This window comes from Solanum verrucosum, unplaced genomic scaffold (assembly GCF_900185275.1).
Source record: "Solanum verrucosum unplaced genomic scaffold, falcon-dt-bn FXZP01000239.1, whole genome shotgun sequence".
Lineage (NCBI taxonomy): Eukaryota > Viridiplantae > Streptophyta > Magnoliopsida > Solanales > Solanaceae > Solanum > Solanum verrucosum.
The window spans coordinates 2,076,269-2,101,439 of record NW_026020009.1 but is presented as its reverse complement, the minus strand read 5'-3'; the positions used below and the strand labels follow the sequence as shown (position 1 = coordinate 2,101,439).

Sequence of the window (25,171 nt, the reverse complement as noted above, 5' to 3'; positions counted from 1 at the left end):
TTAATATGAACTCGCATCCCCATATCGGTGCTCAATACTACTCCTAAAATATACTTAGCTCATATGTTTTTAAAACAAACTTCTTTCTTGGGTTTGAGATAATTACTCAAAACTTAGCTTAAAAGCTCTCTTGAAATCGATGTTTCCTTTTCTTGCTCAAATGTGAAAACATTTATAAACTCTTTGGGAATACTTAGTTCCCTTATCGCTTTTTGAGAATGAACTCAACTCATTAGTCTTTGCTTAACTTGAAACTTAAGTCTTAAAACAAAGTTAAAACATTCGTTAAAGACTTTTGAAAACTTTATAAACTTTGCTTTGACTTGCTTCTTAACTTTTAGACTTGACTCTTAACTTTTCTTGACTTTTGATCCTAACTTTCCTTGAATTGGATTATGGATTCAAGGTTCATGATCTCATATTTATGGATGATTTCATGATGTTTAGATTTACCTTAGAGTGTTGGAATCAACTAGAAAACATAGGTACATTGCTAAGGAACAAGTACGAAAAGATGGGGAAGAAATGGGGAGAACTGGCGTCCCTGGCGCACTGAGAAGCGCGGGGCGCCAGCCCTCAAACTTCAGAGAACATGTTGGGGCACGCTGGCTGGCGCGTCACCCCAAGGGGTAAACTTTAGATCCCCTTTTGGGGCGCGATGCCCCACCCCCTTCCCCAGGTGTTTGACGACTTTTCTTCTCCGTTTTTCAACTCTAAACCCTCTAAACTTCAATGGTTCTTTCCCCAAACACTTAGGATCATTTATACCCTCAATATATGATAGATTCAAACCCAAATTTCACCCGGAAACATGAATCAAATCACAAGAAACTTCAATGAACACAACCCACAAGAATTCAAGAAAAACCTTCAACAATGTTCATCAAGAACTCAATTTCTAAACTTTCAAAGACTTAAATTCGTTGAATTAAATCATGATTGGAGCGTGGGTGAACTAACTCAATGCTATGTGATCTCACATACCTTGTAGGGATCACCCCCGACGAAATCCACAAGCTATCCTTGACGAAATCGACGAATCTTGAAAGTTCTTCTCCTTTCTCCTCTTGTCTCCTCTTTTTTCCTCTTCTCTAAGCCCTAGCTTGAAATTCACTTTTCTAAAACTGACTAATATCTGACTTTACCCCAATTAAACTCTAAAAATAAATTAGAATAATTAGGTAAGGAAAAGACTAAATTACCCTTCCAAAATCCGGATTGGACTTTCCTTATTCCAACAGCCCAACTTCCAAAGGGCATAACTTACTCATACGAACTCAAAATCGTGCAAACTCGGCGGCGTTAGAAAGATCATTCCAAGAGCTTTCCAACCATATCTGGAAGTACACCTAACTCATCTAGACCTAGGAGTTATGGCCGTTTGAAGTTGATCAAAACTCAACTTTTCCTAACTTAAACAAATTTTTCAGATTTTCATTCTTTCCAAAATTGACTATTTCCAATTATTAGCTTCTTCCTAGTTATTTCAAATTGTGAGATGTGACACTTTAATCATCTATTGGAAGATCACTCATATCGTTGTGTTTGACTACATTTTCAACAAAAGTAATCAAAAACTAAAATAATTAATTAATCTAGTACTCCCCAGTCCCTCGGTTCCATATAGTTATCCACATTATTGAAAATAGTTGTCCTAAATTATTAATTGAGATAAATAAAATACATTTTCCCCATTTACTCTTACAATTAATTCTTTTTGAAAGTATAAACTTAAAAGTAATAAACTATTATCTTTCAACAAAAAAAATTGTATTGCAATTCAAATTTCATTATTTTATATTTTAATTCAAAAGATATGTTATTACTAGATATAATAAATTGGAATAATTAAGTAGAATGACAATTTGGTCAAATGTTCTAATAGAAAAAATAGCATGATTTTCAGTTAATTACCAAGAATCTCTATCTGGTCATTAAGTAATCAATAGAATGCCCATTTGATTATTTATTAATTATATTTGTGTCTACTCAAAGCTTCTCCGAACACTTGAGTAAGTTTAAATAATAAAATTTGACATCTTCGCAGTTGTATTATTTCGAGTGAATTATATATCTAAAGAATAGAAATATGGAGAGGAGCTCAGGATATCTAAATTTTAGGATTGTTTAGTGTAGATTTGAATCGGATGTCCATTGAAATCTTTCATTAAAACGTTTCAAACCTCAAGATTTAAAATTGATATGTTGTAAATGTGAATTGATCATTGCTAGTGAATATATAATATATTAAAAGAATTAAAACATCAAAATTTTCTTATATCTATAATTTTGGACTATTTAGAGGAGATTTGAGCTAGTTGGTATTGGAAAAAAAATTCAACTCGTGAGGAAGATGAGTTGTAATGTATAAATATTATATATCTGTGTTTGTGATTATTTATACATATTTAATATGTAGTTATAAATCATACATTTATACAATCTTACACTATTTATAAAATATCGATATATTACATATACATACAGCCATTTAATTAATTTTTGGTCAATGATACATTTACTTGAGAAACCGTAGTAAATATTGTCCTAAAATTTAGCGTATTACAAGTATAATTTCATAATAATGGTAATAATTGATTTCCTTTGTTGTAATATGTTAAGTACATCCATTATTACCCTACAAGATGCACTATATATTGTGTAAAAAGAATGATGATACATAAATACGTCCTTCATTATTTATTTATTTTTAAAAAAAAATCACCTAGTGTTTAATATCCGCATGAAAGTTCAATCAATTTGAATCCGCACCTATGAAGACCTCACTCAGACTGTAGCGCTTAATATGTACATTCTTCCAACAATTCTTCATTATATCTAGTCAATTGGATATGCTTTGAACGAAAATAACTCAAAATTATAAAAAAAAAATGTAAATATTTCTTTTTGAGATATCAAATTCATCTTTCAACCATTTGGATGAATATTTTTTTCCAAATTTAATATAAATAGCTTTAATTTCTTTTCTAACAAGACAGTTCTAATTCAATTTTTTTTAAAAGACAGAAATTAAAAATAACACTAGTGTTATAAAATCATTCAAAAGCCCAAGCATTGTCTTTACGGATCTCTTCTTCTTCCTCTGGAGTAAAATCATTTAATCCTATCGGCAACTTCTTGACATATCATATCCAATATCTCCTTATCGTTAAGGAAATTAGCAGTTAAGATAAGATCATACAAAATCAAGTGGAGCACCTTTACAAAAGCCTTGTCAAAATCCATCAACATGTCTTTGGAGACACCTTCCTCTGAATGTTTCTTCCAGTATTCGACCGCTTTGGTCATTGTTTTGTTATGGACATAAGGCAGGGGAATGACGTTTGAAACACAATCATCTTCAACCATATTCTTGATAGCTTGTGACCTTATGGTTATCGCCTCGTCTAGTACAAACACCTTACCATCGCAAGTCTGAAGAACTTTGTTAAAGATGACATGATGATAAAAATAAATTTGAATAAGAGATGTTAATTTGTTTTTGTTGAGAATATTATCGAAAGGAGATTTGAATGATTATAATGTCTGAGAGGTTTGAAGGGCTTAATTTATAGAACATTGGGTTTTCATTGTTCTAGTTGAAGTAGGAAGTCAAAACAGGAAAAAAAAAGTTCATGGGAATATTTATGGAGACTATTGCTTAAAAACAGGAAAATTTATTGTAATTGGAGTTAATGGGTGTTTGAAAAATCCAATCTTTATCACTCAGAACATATGTAACAGATATGAAGATAGTGATAGGTAAAAGAACGCTTTTGTTGTGTATCTTCTTGTAAAACCTGAAGTTATTATAACTTTGGAGAATGGTGTTTGAATAGTTGTAGACACATCTTTAAGCTATCATTGAGTTTTCTTTTTTATACCCTAAACAAGAGGGAAATTAAGACTCTACCTAATTTTCTCAAATAATATAACTAACTTTAATTTCTTTCCAACTAACCTTCTTATTCATGATTTTTTAAAAAGACATGTACAGAGAAAAGTCTAATATTTATTATGAGACGGAGGAAGTAACGTTCATCATATTATTTTGTTTGTATGTTAATTGTCCTCCCAACGCGAACGATATAAGTGGAGAGACTATTCTAGGTCTTATGATTTTGAGAGAAAATGCATCATTACCCCATTCAACTATAACACATTTTTTAAAAGACACTGGGACTTTGCAAAGGTCATAGCACTCCCTTAAATAATTCAAATGTGGTAAGAATATCCCGGATTTCAGTCAATCTCACGTATAAGAAAGAAAGTGCATACACACCAACTATTACCTACCACATGCCAATTATTTTTTAATTTTATTTTCATTTATTTCTCATTCTATTTTTTTAACAAAAAATTCTATTTACATTTTCAATTGTTAATGTATGTTGGACTACTGTAAATCCAACCTTTTTCCTCCTCTTCACCGCCGCCGGCTTCACTGCTATAACTTCATTTCAACCATTTAATATTTCTATCATCCAACCATAGTTGTATGGGGTAACGGAGGAGGTCATGTAATCTAAATTGTTTGAATCGGATATCTATTGAAATCTGTTATTAAAATGGATCCAACCTCAAATTTATAATTTAATCTGTCGAATGTGAATTAATCATTTCTAGTGAATATACAATATATTAAAAGAATTAAAACATCAAAAGTTTCTTAGACATATATATATATATAATTTAGGACTATTTAGAGGAGATTTGAGTGAATAACGTATCTAAAAGTATAATATTTTTTTTCTCAAATAACATAACAAGCTTTAATTTCTTTCCAACATAATTTATAAATCATTCAAAACTGAGCAATATTTCTTCAAAAAGGAACAACATGAGATAGAACTAACAGAAATAAAATAACAATAAAAATAGGATATAGCTAAGGAAATAACTGAAATATTATAAAAATCATTCAAAAGCCCAAGCATTCTCTCTACGGACCTCCTCCTCTTCCTTTGGAGTATAATCATTCACGATACAAAATACTTCACGTATTTCCTCTATTGGTTTCCCTTTGATCATATCAGCAAATTCTTGGATTATTACCTCCTTCAACTACTTATCATCAAAAAAATTAGCAGCCAAGAGAACACCAACTAATTCTGATTGGCTCATCTTCAAGAAATCTTGATCAAAACTCTTTAACTGATCTTCTGTAACACCTTCTTCCAAATGTTTCTTCCAATATTGAATCACTTTGGTCATTGTTTTGCCATCAACATTAGACAAGGGGAGGACATTAGAAGTACAATCCATGTATTGTACCATGTTCTTGATGACTTCTGACCTCACAGCTACAGCCTCAGTGAGTTTGAATTCCTCACCATTGCTAGTATTGAAAGTTATGAGTTTTTCTGAAGACATGACAAAGAAAATAGAAAGAGCTATGAATGAATGATTTCAATACATGAGACTAGCTTGGTCTTTTATAGTGTATTAGGTTTTAATTACTTTCCAAAGTTGTGGTAGGAATATGGAAAGCGAAATATTACATTGACCAAAATTTATTATTTTTCCTTTTTTAAAGTTTAATTAATTTGCTTTTTAAAATCTACTTATTATGTCTTAAATTATTATGATAATGATATAATTTAAAGTGACAAGGAAAGTTCTAACTCATTGTTTCTTTAATCATCTACTAGAAGACGAGTCATTTCTGATAGTTATTAAAATCGCTTTGTTTGACTACATTTCCGATAAAACTAATCAAGAAACTAAAACAATAGAATGACCATTTGATCATTTACTGATTATGTCTATGTCTACTTGGATCTTCTTCAGGCAATTGGGTAAGTTTAAATAAATAAAATTCGACATCGTCGCAACTATACATTATTTTGAGTGAATAATATATCTAGAGAATAGAAATATTGAGAGTAGCTAATAATATCTAAATTTTGGATTGTTTAGTGGAGACTTGAATCAGATGTCCATTGAAATCATTCATTAAATGCTTTAGAATCTCAAAATTTAAATTTGATCTACCACAAATTTAAATTGATCATTTCTAGTAAAAATATAATATACTAAAAGAATCGAAACACTGAGATTTGTTCATATCTATAATTTAGGACTATTTAGAGGAGATTTAAGCTAGTCGGTATTGAAAAAAATTCAACTCGTGAGGAAGATGTGTTATAATGTATAAATATTATGTAATTGTGTTTGTGATTATTTACATATCTAATGTATAGCTATAGATCATACATATATACAATCTTACACTATTTATATAATATTGATACATTACATATACATTCCACCATTAAATTAAATAAGAATTTGGTCAATGATACATTTACTTGAGAAGCGGTAGTAAATATTGCCCTAAATTTTGGAATATTACTAGTATTTTTCCATACAATTGTAACAATTGATTTCTTCTATTGTAATATTTTAAGCTCATCCACTATCACCTTGCAAGATGCACTATATATTGTGCAAAATGAAAGATGATTACATATATACGTTCCTCCAATTAATATTTTTTAGTTTCTTCACCCAGTGTTTAATATCCGCATTAAAGTTTAATTAATTTGAATTCGCGCCACTCGGACTATAGCGCTTTTTCTATACATTCTTCCAACATTTCTTTTCTTTATATCAAGTCAATTGGATATGCTTTGAACGAAAATAACTCAAAATTATTTAAAAAATTACATGTAGATATTTCTTTTTGAGATATCAAATTCATCTTTAAACCATTTGGATGAATGTTTTTTTTTCAAATTTAATATAAATAGCTTCAATTTCTTTTCAACATAATTTATAAATTTATAAAGCAATAAAAACCAAATAACAATTCTATATATATAAAAAAAAACAAAAAAAAAAACATAAGAAGATAGAACTAAATAAAATAGGATATAGCTAATTAGACAATTTTAATGCTAAAAAAAAATAATTGAAAATAACTATAAAATCATTCAAAAGCCCAAGCATTCTCTTTACAAATCTCCTCTTCTTCCTCTGGAATAAAATCATTCTTGATATCAAATTCTTTGCATATTTCTTCTGGTGTTTTCCCTTTAATCCTATCGGGAACTTCTTGACACATCATATCCAATATCTCCTTATCGTTAAGAAAATTAGCAGCTAAGATAAGAGCATGCAAAATCGAGTGGTGCACCTTCACAAAAGCCTTGTCAAAATCCATCAACATGTCTTTGGAGACGCCTTCCTCCGAATGTTTCTTCCAGTATTCGATCACTTTGGTCATTATTTTGCTATAAACATTAGGCAGGGGAATGACGTTTGAAACACAATCATCTTCAATCATATTCTTGATAGTTTGTGACCGTACAACTATCACCTCGTCGAGTACAAATTCTTTACCATCATAAGTCTTTAGAGTTAAGAACTTTGTGGAAGAAGACATGGATGGTCAATATATATTTGAATCAAATTATTATAATGTTTGAGAGGCTTGAATGACTTAATTTATAGAGCATTAAATTTACACTATCCTAATTAAAGTAGGAACTTAAAACCGAAAAAAAAAAAGTTTGATGGGAGAATCAGTTTTGCATAAACAATGTCAAATTAGGAAATTGTGAAAATTCTATCTAAACAGTATGTATGTGACCAAATAAGATTAGGAAAAGGAAGCCTTTTTTTTCTTTCAAATCTCAATGTCACGACCCTGACCATCGTAATTGGCACCCACACTAACTCTCCGGTGGGAGAACCATTACTACAATCCAAACCAAGCAACTAATCTAAAAACTAAGGCATTTAAGTTACAAAAGCAAGTTAAATAGCTAAAAACTGAAGTTCCCATAAACTTCCAAAAGATCTAACAACTAAACAATGCGGAAAATACGCCTAGAACCTGAAAGTCAACGTACCAAAACATCTAACAACGAACCAAAGTCTAAACAAGAAGGGTTACAATCCCAAACTAGTGAACTAACAACTAAGTGGAAAAAGTCTAAGTCCGAAATGTGGACATAGACGGAAAGAGAACTCATGGCAGTCCGGAAGAAGTGGCTCGCCCTTGAATTAGAACGATCACTAAACTTCTAAGTGAGGTCTGTCAATAGCCGCATGAAGATGCCATGTACTCAATAAAGAAAGAGCAAGTGCAGTATCAATACACAACCATAGTGTACTGGTAGGATCACACGGCTATCCCACTAAGTGTAACATACATCAGTCAATACAACAATATAATCACATGCATGTATCGAACATGTACAATATTATCAACATTTATGAATGAGGTACAGTTTCACATTTCTCAAGATACACAATTATATCAAGTCATTGGTCCTCTCATAGAACCCAAACCCAAACAATTAGCATACCTAAACATGGTACCCGATCCCATGTTTATGCTGAAACGTGGCAACCAATCCCATATTTATGTTAGAACGTGGCAACCGATCTAAGTTAGTGTGTTGAAATGCAACACCCGATCCATTCAACAAGCCACAATCACAATCAAAAGTATATTCTCATAATCATACAATCAAGTCATGATTTCATGGCATTCATCATTCATGTATCCTCATTTACAACAAGTGTGATCAACAATGCAACATCTGCATACATACACGTATCATAATGAAGCAAAAACAAACATATATCACAAAATCATAGAATCGCAACCATCACCTACCTCGAAACAAGCTTGAAACCCTAAGAAACTTGATCATTCCCTTTCCAGATTCGTTCCGCTTGTTCTTGGTCTACAAACAATCATAATAACACGTAAATCAATAAACAGTCACTAATTACCTAAATTACTAACAATTTTATCAACCCTAGATCATACCCTTGATCCTAACATCCAAATTAGGGCTTTTCCCACCATAATTCTCATATCAAAACTCTTCCCCATTGTTAATTACCCATTAGATTATGTTCTGCGGATCGAAAGATGAATTTGGGGTGTGAAAATTTTACATTTAACCTCAAGAATGGTGGAAAACTGTCAAGAAAATCCCTGGGTTCGTTCCTTAGCTCTCAAGTTCAAAAATTGTAGAATAAAATGTTTTTGGGGTTTATTTACGACTTTAAGTCACGTCGGGACCACCACAACGATCCTCACTCCGCTACAGCGGCCCCGCCAGGGCGACAAAAATCACCGCCAAAGAGGCTTGCACGAAATAGTGAGCTATTTTAATAATTTCAAGACCCCCATTTCACAACACACCTTCAACCAACGACACTCAGAAAATATCGTTCACGCTAAGATCGATTCTGAGAGTTCTACTCGACCGAATTCAATTCCGTAAAGTGGTACAAGTTCCTTAACGACTTATCTATCTACTCATGTAATCAAAATCATAATTAAATCACCCGATTGTTACTAGATTTCCCTACACCTTAATGACTCCGATTTTGACTAAATCTAGACTAGGTTGGGAAATTTCAAGCTACTACGAAAAAGTTTTTCGGCCCAAAATTTTTCCCCATTGGCTTTTCTATAACGACGGAAACCGGTCGTTACACTCAATTAGGAGAAAAATTAATATTTCCGTAATATCTAACCATGATGTTTGAAAAGTTGTAAACACATACATAATTATTCATGGAGACTATTGCTTAAAGAAAATAAAAATTTCTTGTAATTGAATTTAGTGGGGAGTTTAAAGATTCAATCTTTATCACTCAGAACAAATGTAACAGATAGGAAGATGGTGATAGTAAATTTGAAAAATTAAACAGAATGACCATTTGGTGGAGATCATGTAATCTACATTTTAGGATTGTTTAGTGGAGATTTAAATTGAATATCCATTGAAATATGTCATTAAAATGTTCAAACCTCAAATTTTAAAATTTGATCAACAACAAATGTGAATTGATCATTTCTAGTGAATATATAATATTTAAAAGAATTGAAACATCGAAATTTTCTCATATCTATAATTTAGTATTATTTAGACAAGATTTGAGCTGGTCGATATTGAAAAAATAATCAACTCGTGAGGAAGATGCGTTGCAATGTATAAATATTATATAAATGTGTTTCTGATTATATATACATATATGATATATAGTTGTACATCATACGTATATACGATCAAACATTATTTATAAAATATCGATACTTTACATGTACATACAATCATTTAATTAATAAGAATTTTGTCAATGATACAATTATTTGAGAAGTAGTAGTAAATATTGTCCTAAAATTTGGAGTATTACAAGTATTTTTTCATAGCAATTGTAATAATTGATTTCATTTGTTGTAATATGTTAAACCCATATGTTAATAACTTGCAAGATGCACTATATATTGTGCAAAAGGAAAGACGGTGCATATATACGTTCCTTCAATTATTGTTTTATAACTTTTAAATCAGTGTGTAATATCTGCATTAAAGTTCAATTAATTTGAATTTGCGCCTAGGATCGCACTCGGACTATAACGCTTCCTTTCAAGAATTTTTCTATACGTTCTTCCAATCTATCTAACTTCTTACCCAAATCAAGTCGAAGATTTTTTTTAAGCTCTAGCACCAATTAACATTATTATTAAATTTTTAAAATTGACATGTAAGCCAATATAACCTTATATCAAAAGAGAAACTCCATAATGTTTCTCTCTTGTTTATTAAGTTTTTAGTAGTCTTTTAAAGGATTCCCTAATACTTAAATCATTTTTATGAGTAACTTCAAAGAAAAACTATGTTAAGAAATTTTCCAGTAATTAAATTGTAGCAATTAATTAAGAAAATTTATCAAGTCTATTGGATATGCTTAGAATGAAAATAACTCAAAATTATTTTTTTTTTAAATTGAATATTTATTTTTGGGATATCAAATTTATCTTTCAATCATTTATTTTTTTTCAAATTTTATATAAATAACTTTAATTTCTTTCCAACATAATTTATAAATTTAAAAATCAATAAAAACCAAACAACAATTATATATATATAAAAAAAAAGAACAATAGAAGATAGAACTAAATAAAATAAGATATAGCTAACTAGCCAGTTCTAATTCTAAAATAAAAAAAGAACAAAAATGAAAAATAACACTAGTGTTATAAAATCATTCAAAAGCCCAAACATTCTCTTTACGAATCTTCTCTTCAGCAACTTCTTGACATATCATATCCAATATCTCCTTATCGTTAAGAAAATTAGCCGCTAAAATAAGATCGTACAAAATCGAGTGGTGCACATTCACGAAAGCCTTGTCAAAATCTATCAACATGTCTATGGAGACGCCTTCTTCAGAATGTTTCTTCCAGTATTCGATCAATTTGGTCATTGTTTTGCTATGAACATTAGGTAGAGGAATGATGTTTGACAGTCGTCTTCAGCCATCTTCTTGATAGCTTGTGACCTTATGGCTATAGCCTCATCCAATACAAGTTCCTTACCATCGCAAGTCTGTAGAGTTAAGAACTTTGTTGAAAAAGACAGGATGGTAAAAATATTTTTGAATTAGTGATGGTAGTTCGTTTTTGTTGAGAATATTATTGAAAGGAGATTTGTGTTGGGTTATGAAGGATGATTACGACGTCATGCGGAAGTTTACAATTTGCAAATCATATAGTTGATAAATCAGATAACAAAAACTTATACTAAAAATCAAAATATTATTATATCAAAACTAATATAAAGAAAAACATTGAAACTTTAGAGAGAATAAATCTCCCCATAAACAAGACTCGTAAACGACTACATAGTAGATGTAATTGTTATTGTATTAGAAGAAACAAACCTATATTTATAGAGTCCTAAAACCTTTTCTATTAGAAAAGGAGTCCTAAAAGGAGAGAATAAACCAATTATGAAAGAATATTATATTTTCCTTTCAGGAAAAGTAAAAACATTTATGTTAATGTTTTGTCTTTTCTTTTAGGAAAAAAATAAACTTAAAATAAGGTAAGAAAATCAGGACAAAACCCTAACAATTTGAATGATTATAATGTGAGGTCTACAACAACAACAACAACATACCCAGTGAAATCCCACTAGGTGGGGTCTGGGGAGGGTAGAGTGTACGCAGACCTTGCCACTTCCTCGTGGAGGTAGAGAGGTTGTTTCCGAAAGACCCTCAGCTCAAGTACATCAAACCCAAGTAAAAAGAGAGGAAAACAGTGTATTTTTAACATCCAATAAGAAAGATAGTAAATAATCAACAAAGGAGACAATAACATCAATCAAATAATGTGAGAAGTGAAACGCAGTAAACAACATAAGGCTATAGGTATCACAGACAAGAACTGCAAGTGCAAGGCTAGGACTACTACAAACGCTAACAACCCATACCCTCGCAAGGAAAGACAACACGCTAACCCTACTAACATTCAACCTTAATACGCGACCTCCACTCCTTCCTATCTAGAGTCATGTCTTCGGTAATGTGAAGCTGAGCCAAGTCATGTCTAATCACCTCTCCCCAATACTTCTTAGGCCTACTTCTACCCCTCCACGTACCCTCTACAGCCAACCTCTCACACCTCCTCACTGGGGCGTCCGCGCACCGTCTCTTCACATGTTCAAACCATCTCAGTCTCACTTCCCTCAGCTTGTCCACCACAGAGGCCACTCCCACCTTCTCCCGGATAACCTCTTTCCTAATCTTATCGCTCCTAGTGTGCCCACACATCCATCTCAACATCCTTATCTCCGCAACATGCATTTTTTGAACATGTGAGTTCTTGGCTGGCCAACACTCCGCTCCATACAACAAGGCCGGTCTAACTACCACTCTGTAGAACTTACCTTTAAGTCTAGGTGGAATTTTCTTATCACACAAGACTCTAGAGGCAAGCCTCCATTTCATCCAAGCAACCCCAATGCGATGTGTGACATCATCATCGATGTCGCCACTTCCTTAGATTACAGACCCAAGATACTTAAAACTTTCTTTCTTAGGAATGATCTGTGTGGCAAGTCTCACTTCCACATCTGCCTCATCCAACGCATCACTGAATTTGCACCCCAAATATTCTGTTTTGGTCCTACTCAACCGAACCCTTTGGACTCCAACATTTGTCTCCACACCTCCAACCTCGCATTAACTCTGTCCCGCATCTCATCAATCAGTACTATGTCATCCGCAAATAACATACACCATGGGACCTTCTCCTGAATAGACCGCTTGTTCTAGTTGAAGTAGGAAGTCAAAAGGGGAAAAAGAGTTTGATGGAAAAATCTGTTTTGCATAAACAATGTCAAATTAGGTAATTATAAAAAATTTACCTAAACCGACCGAATAAAATTTGGAAGAGGAAGCCTTTTTGTTTTTCTTCCAAATCTCAATTAGGAGAAAAAATAATTTTAATTTTTATCCCTAATATCTAACCATGTTAACCCTAGGAAATAGATGTGGTTCGAGCTGTCGCTGAGAATTTTGAGTGTGAAGGGGATTGAGAAAGCTTCTCTTTTTGCTGTACCGGAATTCCAGAGCTCATATTCCAGGTACTTAATTATTCATTCCAAGAAAATTTATGGAGACTATTGCTTAAAAAAATGAAAATTTCTTGTAATTGGAGCTAATGGGTGTTTGAAAAATCCAATCTTTATCACTCAGAACATATGTAACAGATAGGAAGATGGTGATGGGTATAAGAAAGCGTTTGTTGTGTATCTTTTTGCAAAATTATGCCTTTGGAGAATGGTGTTTGAAAAGTTGTAAACACATCTTTAAGCTTCCACTAGGTTTTTTTAAACCCTAAATAAGAGGGGAAATTAAGACTGTAGCTGATTTCCTTAATGTGATTTTAAAGACTAACAATACAATAACAACATACTAGTGTAATTCCATAAGTGGAATCTGGTGAGGTAGGATGTATGCAGACCTTACCCCTGCGTGCGTAGAGAGAGACGGTTTCTGATAGACCCTTGAAACTAACAACAGTGATGAACTGATGATAAATAGAGTGAATGTATGACTTGTGTTCTCTGTTTAGTAATTTAGGTCTCTGTGAAACTCTTCTGCCACAAATGTGTGTCTTTGTTAGTAACATAAATAAATAAAAACAAAAAAAAGGGCTGCATCTAGTGACATTTTTATAGTGGTTGTGTAAACTTTTTGCAAAAATTGCTTATCTATAGGTTTTGGCTGTTGGTCCTCTTTATTTTGTTTTCCTACTTATATTATCTGTTTATTTATCCAGTTTGTCTGCTCACTTCATCTGCTTGTTCTCATTGGTTTGTTTTCTTCTTTCTGGTGTTTAGATCAATAAGAAATACTTTTACTTTATCTGGAATTAGAAATACTCCTAGGAAGAATGGCTACTTTGGTTGAAAGAAAGAGGAAGAGTCGTTTCAGAATCGAGCCTGATTTATTGATTATGAATTTAAACCATCAGAATTGGAAAATGAAATAGTTTAGTCATGCCTTTCATTTCGATTCCGCTCACCCATTGGTAACATTCAGATAATTTACTTCAAGCTGATACCCCATGTCTAACTGTCTGAGTGCCAGAGTTGCTGGACAGTAGGTTCACCACTGCAGTTTCACTGGTTTCATAGTCTACACTCCTATTTGAGGTTCAAGACTAAAAAAATTGTTGTAGAGATATACATTGAATGTAGCCTTGTGTATGACTCTAATAGCCAACAGAGTGGCTTGGTAGGACATTAAAATTCCCAAGCAATACTTATCCTGTTTGGAAGTCATTTTTCTTCAACTCTAAGCGTTACTCTCATTTTGCTGTGCTCATGCAGTCAGGTCTAATAAGGCAGACCAACTTGAATGTGGTGTTCTTATGGGTTTACGGACTTGGATTTTTGAGTTGTATTATGAAATTGTTGGACTTCTGAGTGGTTACTGGTACTTCATTTTATTTTCAGCTTTTGATTTGTGCAGATTCCCTTTAGTCATTTGTTTGTCATACATACACAAGCTAACTACACCTTAATCTATCATACAGTTGAGAGACAGTGTTGCACTTGCATTTTCCAGTTACCACAGCATATGAGCTGTCATTAAGGGTTCGGTCAAGGAATAAGCAGTATAATAACAACTTAGAGTGTATCAAGAGAAAAGAAGAGAAGAGTCTGGCAGTTTTAAGACCCATAATGATGAAGCTCTTTGATTCTCATTGTCACCTCCAAGATCCAAGGATCTTTAATATGTTATTAAGACCACGACTGAAACAGGAGTTGTCCATTTTGCTGTCAATGGCATGTCGGAGAAAGATTGGCATTTGGTCAAGGAAATGAGTGAACAATACCCTTGTATTGTTCCAAACTTTGGGCTCCATCCCTGGTTTATAACTGAGAGGACTCCTAATTGGCTGAAAACTTTGAGAGGATTTTTGGAGTCTACTCCTGCTGCTGCAGTTGGAGAGATTGGTTTAGATAAAGGTTCAACATTTTGTGGAATGTCTTTATCAATCAGAAGGGCATGAAATGGGTTATGCCTAGGAAAGTTACGCATACTCTGAAGTTATGGAGCAGTTATGCAAGCATTACCGGGCATAAAGAAAGATGGAAAATCATTCTGGCTTGCATCTGGTGGTCAGTGTGGAAAGAAAGAAATCTCAGATGCTTCCAAAACAAGAGCAATTCCATCCAGAAGATTAAGATGAACTGCTTAGTTTTGTTTCTTTTATGGTGTAAACTTGAGTACATGGTAGATCTGGAATCAGTTAAAGATGTTTTAGGTTCCTTGTAAATTTTGCTATAGGATTAAAGATCTTCCTGGTACTCTCCACAATTGTAATTAGGAACCTGTAATTTGTTGTGGCAGGTTCTGGTTTTTTGTTTTGGAATAGAATACAAGTTGTTAACTTCTCAAAAAAAAAAAACAGGTTCATTTGGAAGGAAGATTGATTTCGCTGATGAGGTGGATGTCTGTCGACAGCAGCTTCAACTTGCCAAAGAGTTGGAATTATTAAAATCTGCGGGGCCTGTTCCTGCTGGTTTCATGCCGAAATGGTTCCTGAATTTGCTAAGCTTGGTGCTTACATTTCCTTTTCTGGGTTCCGTATGTCCATGAAGGAGAGCAAGGCGAAGAAAATGTTAAAGTCAATTCCTAAGGACAGGATCTTGTTGGAGACAGATGCTTTGCCAAAATTGAGCAATCCAGATTCTCTGTATTTGATCGAGAAGGAAGCTTCATCAGCAGATGGAACATCAATTGGAGGATTAATGATGGAAATCCATCTGAGAAATCACCCGAGGAAGGCAAAGGCAATGAACAACAGGCAGAAGAAATCCATAACCATCATGCAAACATTCACCATTACTTGAGCTGACAAAAGAACTTGCTGAGATAAGCTTTGCAAATGCTTCTCGGTTCAAAGGTACTGCAAGAGGTAAAAATAGCTTGTCTAGCATGCAGTTGACACCGTGCAACATGCTCAGTATTCCTTTTCTAGTTACCGGTCTTATGTCTCACTAAATTGCCTTGGTGGTTGTGCGTGCAAGATGGTCCTCTACAGGTCTTAAAATGATGTGCCATAACATGACACTATTGGTTTCCTAAGAAGAAATGCTGCTTCAGTTTTGATATCTGCTAGTGATACTTCAATTAGTTCCTGTGTATTATGACTCAACTACTATAATTCATTCTAAAATGTATCATTGATTCATAAGTATATTTTTTCTAACCACATGTCCTCTATCTTCTGCAACAGGTATGGGGCAGGAATTGAAAATTGTGTCAATAAGCAGCACAGCCAAAAGCATTGTTAGGCTTTTTACAATTTGACACTTGGGCTAACAGTACATCAAACTCTTGGCTTAGACTGTACCTATAGGCTCTTTTCCAGTTGATGCTCCACACAACATATAGCATAATCCTTCACTACTTTCTAAAATATTGTTCCATATCACTTTTTACCAAGGTTCAACAAATTTTTGTTTTGAATTTTATCATGATTGTGAATATTGATAAATTAGAGGGTTGATTTAATTTTACCACTCGATAGAGTATTTATCTCGAAAAAAATAAAAATAATTGAAATTTCTACTAAAAATTATTACAAAAATTTCAAAGGAAAGCTTCAAAAAGCTTAGATAATTGGTTTCTCTGGTACATTGGTTTTATTATTTTCATTAATTGGTTCTTTCTTTACAGTTTATTATGATTACTGTTTTTATAGATGAAAGACAATATTGCTTAATTATTTTCATTGTCATTTTTACTAAGGTTCAATAGATCTTTACTTTTGAATTTAATCATTGTGTTGATAAAAAAAACAAAGTAACGAAGTTAAGCAAACAATTTAGGATTATTTTTCATGATGCAATTGATATTGGATAACACATGCAATGCATATTTCCAGAAACTAATTAGTATATATAAGCGAACATTATTCTTTTCCCTTCAACTTTGTTAAACATCCAACTCTTACCTCAACTTGAAATTACTAAAAGCATAGTAATTTTGTTCATTATGTTAATTATGAATGTAGTTGCTAAGAATTCATACAATCATCGCTAACTTGTTTAGACTAGAAGCAGACATGTTGAACAATGGTAAGTTTCTAGCCGCTTCTATATATAATACTTCCTCTGTCCTTTTTTACTTATCAAATTTTGACTTGACAAACCTATTAAGAAAATTACCATTTCTTGATTTGTCAAAAAGGACAAGTAAAAAGGGCGCTTCTATATAAAATACTTTCTCTGTCCTTTTTTACTTGCCAAATTTTGACTTGACAAACCTATTAAGAAAATTACCGTTTCGTGATTTGTCAAAAATGACAAGTAAAAAGGGGAAATCAAATTAGGAAATATTTGACAAGTAAATAGAGACGGAGGGAGTAGTAAAGTAAAATAATTCACGGATTAAGGCTTTATTTTTACTTAAAAAATAAATAATTGTTTAGTTATAAAGGATAATTTAATTTAATTTTGGAAATTTTTAAAATTTACAAAATCAATAAAAGTATAATAACTTTTTTACGATACCAAAGTTTATGGAGGACTTTTTACCCCCTGCACTATTTAATAGTGTATTTTAAAGGTATATATGTGCCCACGTGGACACGTTACTATTTATACTTATGCAATATTTATGATGTCCACGTGGGGCACATATATACCTTTAAAATACACTATTAAATAGTGCAGAGGGGTAAAAGGTCATTTCCAAAGTTTGGTATCGTTACAACAATTTCGGTCAATGTTCGGATATATTTCAGATATTTTTCCCTTATATCTATAAATGCAAGTCTCTAGATTATTAATAAAATAATTCCCTTTGATAATACTGCGGTATTTTTTTCTCTCAAAGTCTTTCTCTTTTATTTTCTTAATTTCTTTATCAAAAAACCAACAATTGGTATCTAGAGCCTTTTTCTTGAGGGACATGTGAGTAGAAAAATGGATTCCGAAAATAATTTTTCACGAATGTCTCCTCCTATTTTTGATTGTGAGAATTATCAACTATGGGCTGTGAGAATGAGAACTTACTTGGAGGCTCTTGATCTTTGGGAAGCGGTGGAAGAGGATTATGAAATTAATCCGCTGCCAAATAATCCCACCACGGCCCAAATCAAGAGTCACGAGGAAAAAAAACCATTAAGTCGAAGGCAAGAGCAACTTTATTTGTTGCTGTTTCGACAACTGTTTTTACGAAGATCATGACTCTCACATCACCAAAAGAAATTTGAAATTATCTGAAGAAAGAATATGATGGAGATGAAAGAAAACAAGGAATGAAGGTATTAAATTTAATGAGGAAATTCGAATTGCAGAAAATGAAAGAGTAAGAAACAGTTAAGGAAGATTATGACAGATTGCTTGGTATTGCCAACAAGGTATGATTATTAGGCACTGAATTTAAAGATACAAGAATTGTTGAAAAATTTATTATTACAGTGCCTGAAAGATATGAAGCATGTATACCTTGGAAAAAACACACAAGATCTGTCCAAAATTACCTTGGCAGAATTGTTAAATTCTTTGCAGGCTCAGGAACAAAGAAAACTTATGAGGCAAGATGGCATGGTTGAAGGAGCATTAGTAGCCAACCACAAAACTCAAAGCAAGGGTAATTTTTTAAAAAAACTACCCTCCTTGTCAGCATTGTGGAATAAATGGGCATCCTCCATATAAATGTTGGAAAAGACCAGATGGACAGTGCAAGAACTGCCAACAACTTGGTCATGAAGCTCTGATTTGCAAAAGCAAATTTCAAAAAGATGAAACAATTGTCCAAGTCACTACTGAAGAAGAAGAAGAAGAAGAAGACCACTTATTTGTGGCAACTTGTATTTCAACCAAAAAATTTGATTTTGGATGATTGATAGTGGTTGTACAAACCACATGACATATGAAAGAAATATTTTTAAAGAGTTCATTCCTATGAAAAATAAGAAAGTCAGGATTGGAAATGGCGATTGTATTCCTGCAAAAGGAAAAGGGAATGTTTCAATTAAAACAAATTCAGGTACAAAATAATTTCAGATGTTCTTTATGTGCCTGATATTGATAAAAGTTTGTTTAGTATTGGTCAGTTAATAGAAAACGGATTTAAATTATTATTTGGCGGCAAATATTGTTGAATTTTTTATTCTACTAAGCAAGAGATTTTACAAGTTGAAATGAGAGGTAAGAGCTTCTCATTTAATCTAACATAAGATGCACACAAGCCTTGTAAGACAAAGGATGAATTAGCAGATATGTTCACAAGGTCAATTTTAGATGAGACTACAATCTACAATTTCTGATCCAAGAAGGAGTGTTGAGAATATGTCTCAGCATATTACATAAATAAAACAGTTATGTCATGACCCCGACCATCGCGATTGGCACCCACACTATCCTCCGGTGGGAGAACCATTACTACAACCCAAAACAAGCAACTAATCTAAAAACTAAGGAATTTAAGTTATGGAAGCAAGTTAAATACTTAAGGAAATAAATAGAGTTCTCATAAACTCTAACAAAAGTCTAACAATAATAAATTAACATTGTGGAAGTAATGCCTAGAACCTGAAAGTCAATTCACCATAACATTTAACAAGATCCATAAGTCTAACAAGAAAGGTCACAACTTCAAACTAATGAACTAATACTAACTAGAACAAGTCTAAGTACGGAATATGGATAGAGCCAGAAAGAGAACTCATGGCAGCCCGGAAGAACTGGCTCATCCTTGAATTTGAAGCGACGATCACTGGTCTTCTAAACAGGTATGTCAATAGCCTCCTGAAAATGCCTTGTACTCAACAAAAAAAGAGCAAGTGTAGTATCAATACACAACCACAGTGTACTGGTAGGATCACGAGGCTATCTCACTAAGTGCAACATATATAAGTCATTACAACAATATAATCACATGCATATATCGAGCATACACAATATTATCCACATTTACGAACAAGGCGCAGTTTCATATTTCTCAAGATACACAATTATATCAAATTGTTGGTCCTCTCATAGAACCCAAACCCAAACCCAAATTGTTAGCATACCGGAACGTGGTACCTGATCCAATAATTATGCCGGAACGTGGCAACTGATCCCATAGTTATGCCGGAACGTGGCAACCGATCCATTTAACAAGCCACAATCACAATCACAAGTATATCCTCATAATCATACAAACAAGTCATAATTCAAGGAATTTATCATTCATATATCCGCAATTACGATTAATGTGATCAATAATGCAACATTCACATACATACATGTATCATAATGAAACAAGAACAAATATATATCACACAATCATAGAATCACAACCATCACCTACCTCAAAACAAGCTTAAAACCCTAAGAAACTTGATCCTTCCCTTTCTAGATTCATTCCGCTTATTCTTGGTCTACAAACACTCATAATAACACGGGAATCAATAAACAATCGCTAATTACCCGAATCTATAACAATTCTATGAACTCTAGATCATACCCATGATCCCAAACATCTAATTTAGGGTTGTTTCCACCATAATTCTAGATCAAAAACCCTCCTCCATCGATAATTACCCGTTAGATTACGTTCTACAGATCGAAAAATGGATTCGGGGAGTTAAAAGCTTACCTTTAGCCTTAGGAATAGTGGAAAACTATCAAGAATCACCTGGGGTTTGTTCATTTGCTCTAGAAATCGAAAAGTGCAGAATAAGGACGTTTAGGGGTTTATTTACGACTTTAAGTCGCATTGGGCCCGCCACAGAGACACCTACCCCGCTACAGCGGCCCCGCCTTGGTCGTAAAAATCCTACCCCAGCGGCTTGCACGAAACCAGTGAGCTATTTTAATAATTCCAAGACCCCCATTTCACAATATACCTTTAACCAACGACGCTCAGAAAATACCGTTCACACTAAGATCGATTCCGGGAGTTCTACTCACTTGAATTCAATTTCATAAAGTCATACGAGTTCCTTAATGACTTCTCTATCCACTCATCTAATCAAAATCATATTTAAATCACCCGATTGATACCAGATTTCGCTACACCTTAATGACTCTAATTTCATCAAAATCTGGACTAGGTTGAGAAATTTTAAGTTACTACAAAAAAGTTTTTCGACCCAAAATATTTCCCCATTGGTTTTTCTATAACGACGGAACCTGATCGTTACAATAGATACCAATTTATCCATCACTCGTCTCTGAGTGACAAACTAGGGAAAAATAGGCTAATGAAGGAATGTAGTAGTACCTAAATAGACGAACAATTGGGGATACTTGTCTCGCATATCCTTTCGGTTTCCTAAGTAGCTTCCTCAACTGGACGGTGCTTTCATTGAACTTTCACGGACTTAATCTCCTTGGTCCTCAACTTACGCACATCACGGTCAAGAATTGCAATCAGTTCCTCCTCATATTGGAGGTCTTTGTCTAACACAGTTGAGTATCACTTAATGATATAATCCCCATCACCATGATACCTTTTTAACATGGACACATGAAATACCGGATGAACTCCCGATAAATTAGGAGGTAAAGCCAATCTATACGCTACCAGCCCCACATATTTAAGAACCTCAAATGGATCAATGTATCGCGGACTTAGCTTACCTTTCTTACCAAATCTCATCACCCCTTTCATGGGTGATAGTTTAAGAAGAACATTCTCACCGATTTGAAACGCCATGTCTCTTACCTTATGATTCGCATACCTTTTTTTGTCTACTCTGGGCTGCTAGAAGCTTAGCTTGAATACTCCTCACCTTATCTTGAGCATCATTTACTAAATCTACTCTTAATGGTTTCACATCCCCAGCCTCGAACCATTCTATAGGTGATCTACATCCCCTCCCATAGAGTGCCTCAAATGGTGTCATATCTATGTTAGAGTGATAACTATTATTATAAGAGAACTCACACAAACGTATGAACTTATCCCAATGTCCTCCAAAATCAATCACACATTTCCTCAACATGTCCTTTAACACTTGGATAGTCCTCTTCGATTGCCCATCCGTCTGCGGATGAAAATCGGTATCCTCCAAAACTTGGATGTAAACTGCGTACCACCATCTGAGATGATAGAAAGGGGCACCCCATGCAACCTTACTATCTCTTTCACATAAACTTTAGCCAATTGTTCAGCATTATAATTTATCTTTACCGAAATAAAATGGGCTGACTTAGTCAATTTATCTACCACTACCCAAATAGAATCCAACTTCCCCAAGGTCTTAGGAAGACCAACCACAAAGTCCATGGCAATTTGTTCCGACTTCCATTCCGGAATTGGCATTCTTTGAAGCAAACCTGCAGGCCTTTGATGCTTATATTTTACTTGTTGGAAATTTTGACACTTAGCCACAAACTCTGTTATATCCTTCTTCGTGCTCAACCACCAATAAATTTGCTTCAAATCTCGGTACATCTTGGTCACACCCGGATGAATAGAATATCGCGAACCATAGGACTCCATCAACAACTTTTGAATCAAATCATCAACTCGAGGAACACAATCCTCCCCTTAAAACTAAGCACACCTTCCACATCAAGAGTGGTCTCTTGTGCCTTACCAAACACAATATTTTTCTTAATTTCATTCAATTTTTCATCCTCCAATTGCTTGGCCTTGATCTCTTCCATAAACGTGGCCCTTACTTCAATGTTAGCTAACACCCCACCTTTTTCTGAGATGCCCAATTGCATGAATTTAGACTCCAGGGTCTGAAATCCTTTAGCCAAAGGTCGCTTGGTTACACTCAAGCAAGTTAAACTACCCATACTCACCGCTTTCCGACTCAAGGTGTATGCCACTACATTAGCCTTGCCCGGATGGTATTGAATGGTGACATCATAATCTTTACATAACTCCATCCACCTTCGTTGTCTCAAATTCAAATCCTTTTGAGTGAACACATGCTGCAAACTACGATGATCAGTATATACCTCACACTTAACATTATAGAGGTAATGTCGCCAAATCTTAAGAGCAAACACTACCGCTGCCAACTCCAAATCATGTGTTGGGTAATTCCTCTCATGCACCTTCAATTGACGCGAGGCATAAGCTATAACATTCTTATCCTACATAAACACAACACCCAAACCAGAATGTGAAGCATCACAATAAACAATGAAATCTTTACCTTCAACCGGTAATGCTAGAATAGGCGCAGTGGTCAAGAGGATCTTGAGCTTTTGGAAGCTCTCCTCACATTTTTCAGTTCATTCAAATGGTATCTCCTTTTTGGTCAAATTAGTCAAGTGAGTGGCGATAGAAGCAAAGTTATTCACAATCGATGATAATAGCTAGCGAACGCCACAAAACTCCTAACTTCTGTCACAGAGATAGGACGAACCCAATTCTTAACCGCTTCAATCTTTTGAGGATATACAATTACCCCTTCTTTTGAAACTACATGCCCCAAAAATGCAACCGAAGTCAATCAAAATTCACACTTAAAAAATTTAGCATACAACCTTTGTTTCCCAAGAACACCCAGAACGATACGAAAATGGTCGGCATGCTCTTCCTCACTTTTTGTATAGACCAAAATATCATCAATAAAAACTATAACAAACGAATCAAGGAATGGTTTGAACACCCCATTCATCAAGCTTATGAAAGCTACAGACGCATTGGTCAAACCAAAAGACATCACCAAAAACTCATAGTGCCCATAGCGAGTTCTAAATGCCATCTTGGGCACATCCTTAGGCCTAATTTTCAATTGATGGTAACCGAACCTTAAATCAATCTTGGAGAAAACTGATGCACCTTGCAATTGGTCAAAAAAATCATTTATTCGAGGCGAAGGGTACTTGTTTCGAATAGTGACCCTATTCAATTGTCGGTAATCTATACACATTCTCATTCTACCATCTTTTTTCTTAACAAACAAAACTGGAGCACCCCATGGGGAAGCACTAGGACGAATAACTTATCAAGAAGTTCTTGGATTTGAGCATTAAGTTCTCTTAATTCTGTCGGAGCCATGCGATATGGAGGGATGGAAATGGGACGAGTCTCAGGCTCTAAATGAATGCAAAAATCTATATCTCTATCTGGAGGCATACCAGACAAATCATTAGGGAACACTTCTCTAAATTCTGACACCACATGAATAAACTCAATAGATAGAGTCTCAACCTCAACATCTCTAATATGAGCCAAATAAGTCAAAAAAACCCTGCCCCACCAATTTTCTAGCTTGAATGGAGGATATGACCTTAGCTTGCTTAGGCTTGTATACCCCTTCCCACTCTAACTTGTTCCTTCCCAGAATTTCTAGAGCTACAGACTTAGTATTACAATTAAGCATTGCATAATAGGGGGACAACCAAGTCATGCCTAAGATTATGTCAAAGTCAGTCATATCCAAAATCACCAAATCAACCCAGGTCCAAAAACTCATAAACAAAATAGGACAAGCACGATAGATATGGGTGACTATGATAGACTTACTTTCCAACTGGGGTAGAAACATGGATGGGGGCATAAGTATATCACAAATCATAGCAAATTCTGAGGTAAATCTCACTGATACATATGAATAAGTAGAACTCGGATCAAACAACACATTAGCCATCCGATCAAAGACAAGAATAATACATGTGATCATCACGTCAGACGTCTCTGCCTCATTCATGCCCGGAAAAGCATAACATTGAGCCTCATCATCTTGATGAGCTACTTCCCTGCCTGGCTGCACTTCACCTCTGCCCGCGTTACCATTTCCTTTACCCCGCGACCTCGTTGATTACCTCATCGCCCACTTTGTGGACGTCCTCTACCACTTTGTGGACGTCCTCTACCATTATATCATTCCCCGCGGGTATCACTGCTCTAGATGGCTGTTGTGCGAAAT

The 25,171-nt window shown here is 34.1% G+C and overlaps 2 protein-coding genes and 1 pseudogene across 2 annotated transcripts in view; all 3 read right to left on the bottom strand.

Moving 5' to 3' along the window:
- The window catches only part of LOC125819829 (protein ANTHESIS POMOTING FACTOR 1), a 259,792-nt gene that overhangs the window by 86,964 nt on the left and 147,657 nt on the right, over positions 1 to 25,171 (bottom strand).
- LOC125819789 (SKP1-like protein 1A) lies at positions 3,057 to 3,369 on the bottom strand (annotated as a pseudogene).
- Positions 6,932 to 7,387, bottom strand: LOC125819788 (SKP1-like protein 1B). Its single transcript, XM_049499231.1, has one exon. It carries the CDS (start codon positions 7,385 to 7,387, stop codon positions 6,932 to 6,934), a length of 456 nt encoding a protein of 151 aa, XP_049355188.1.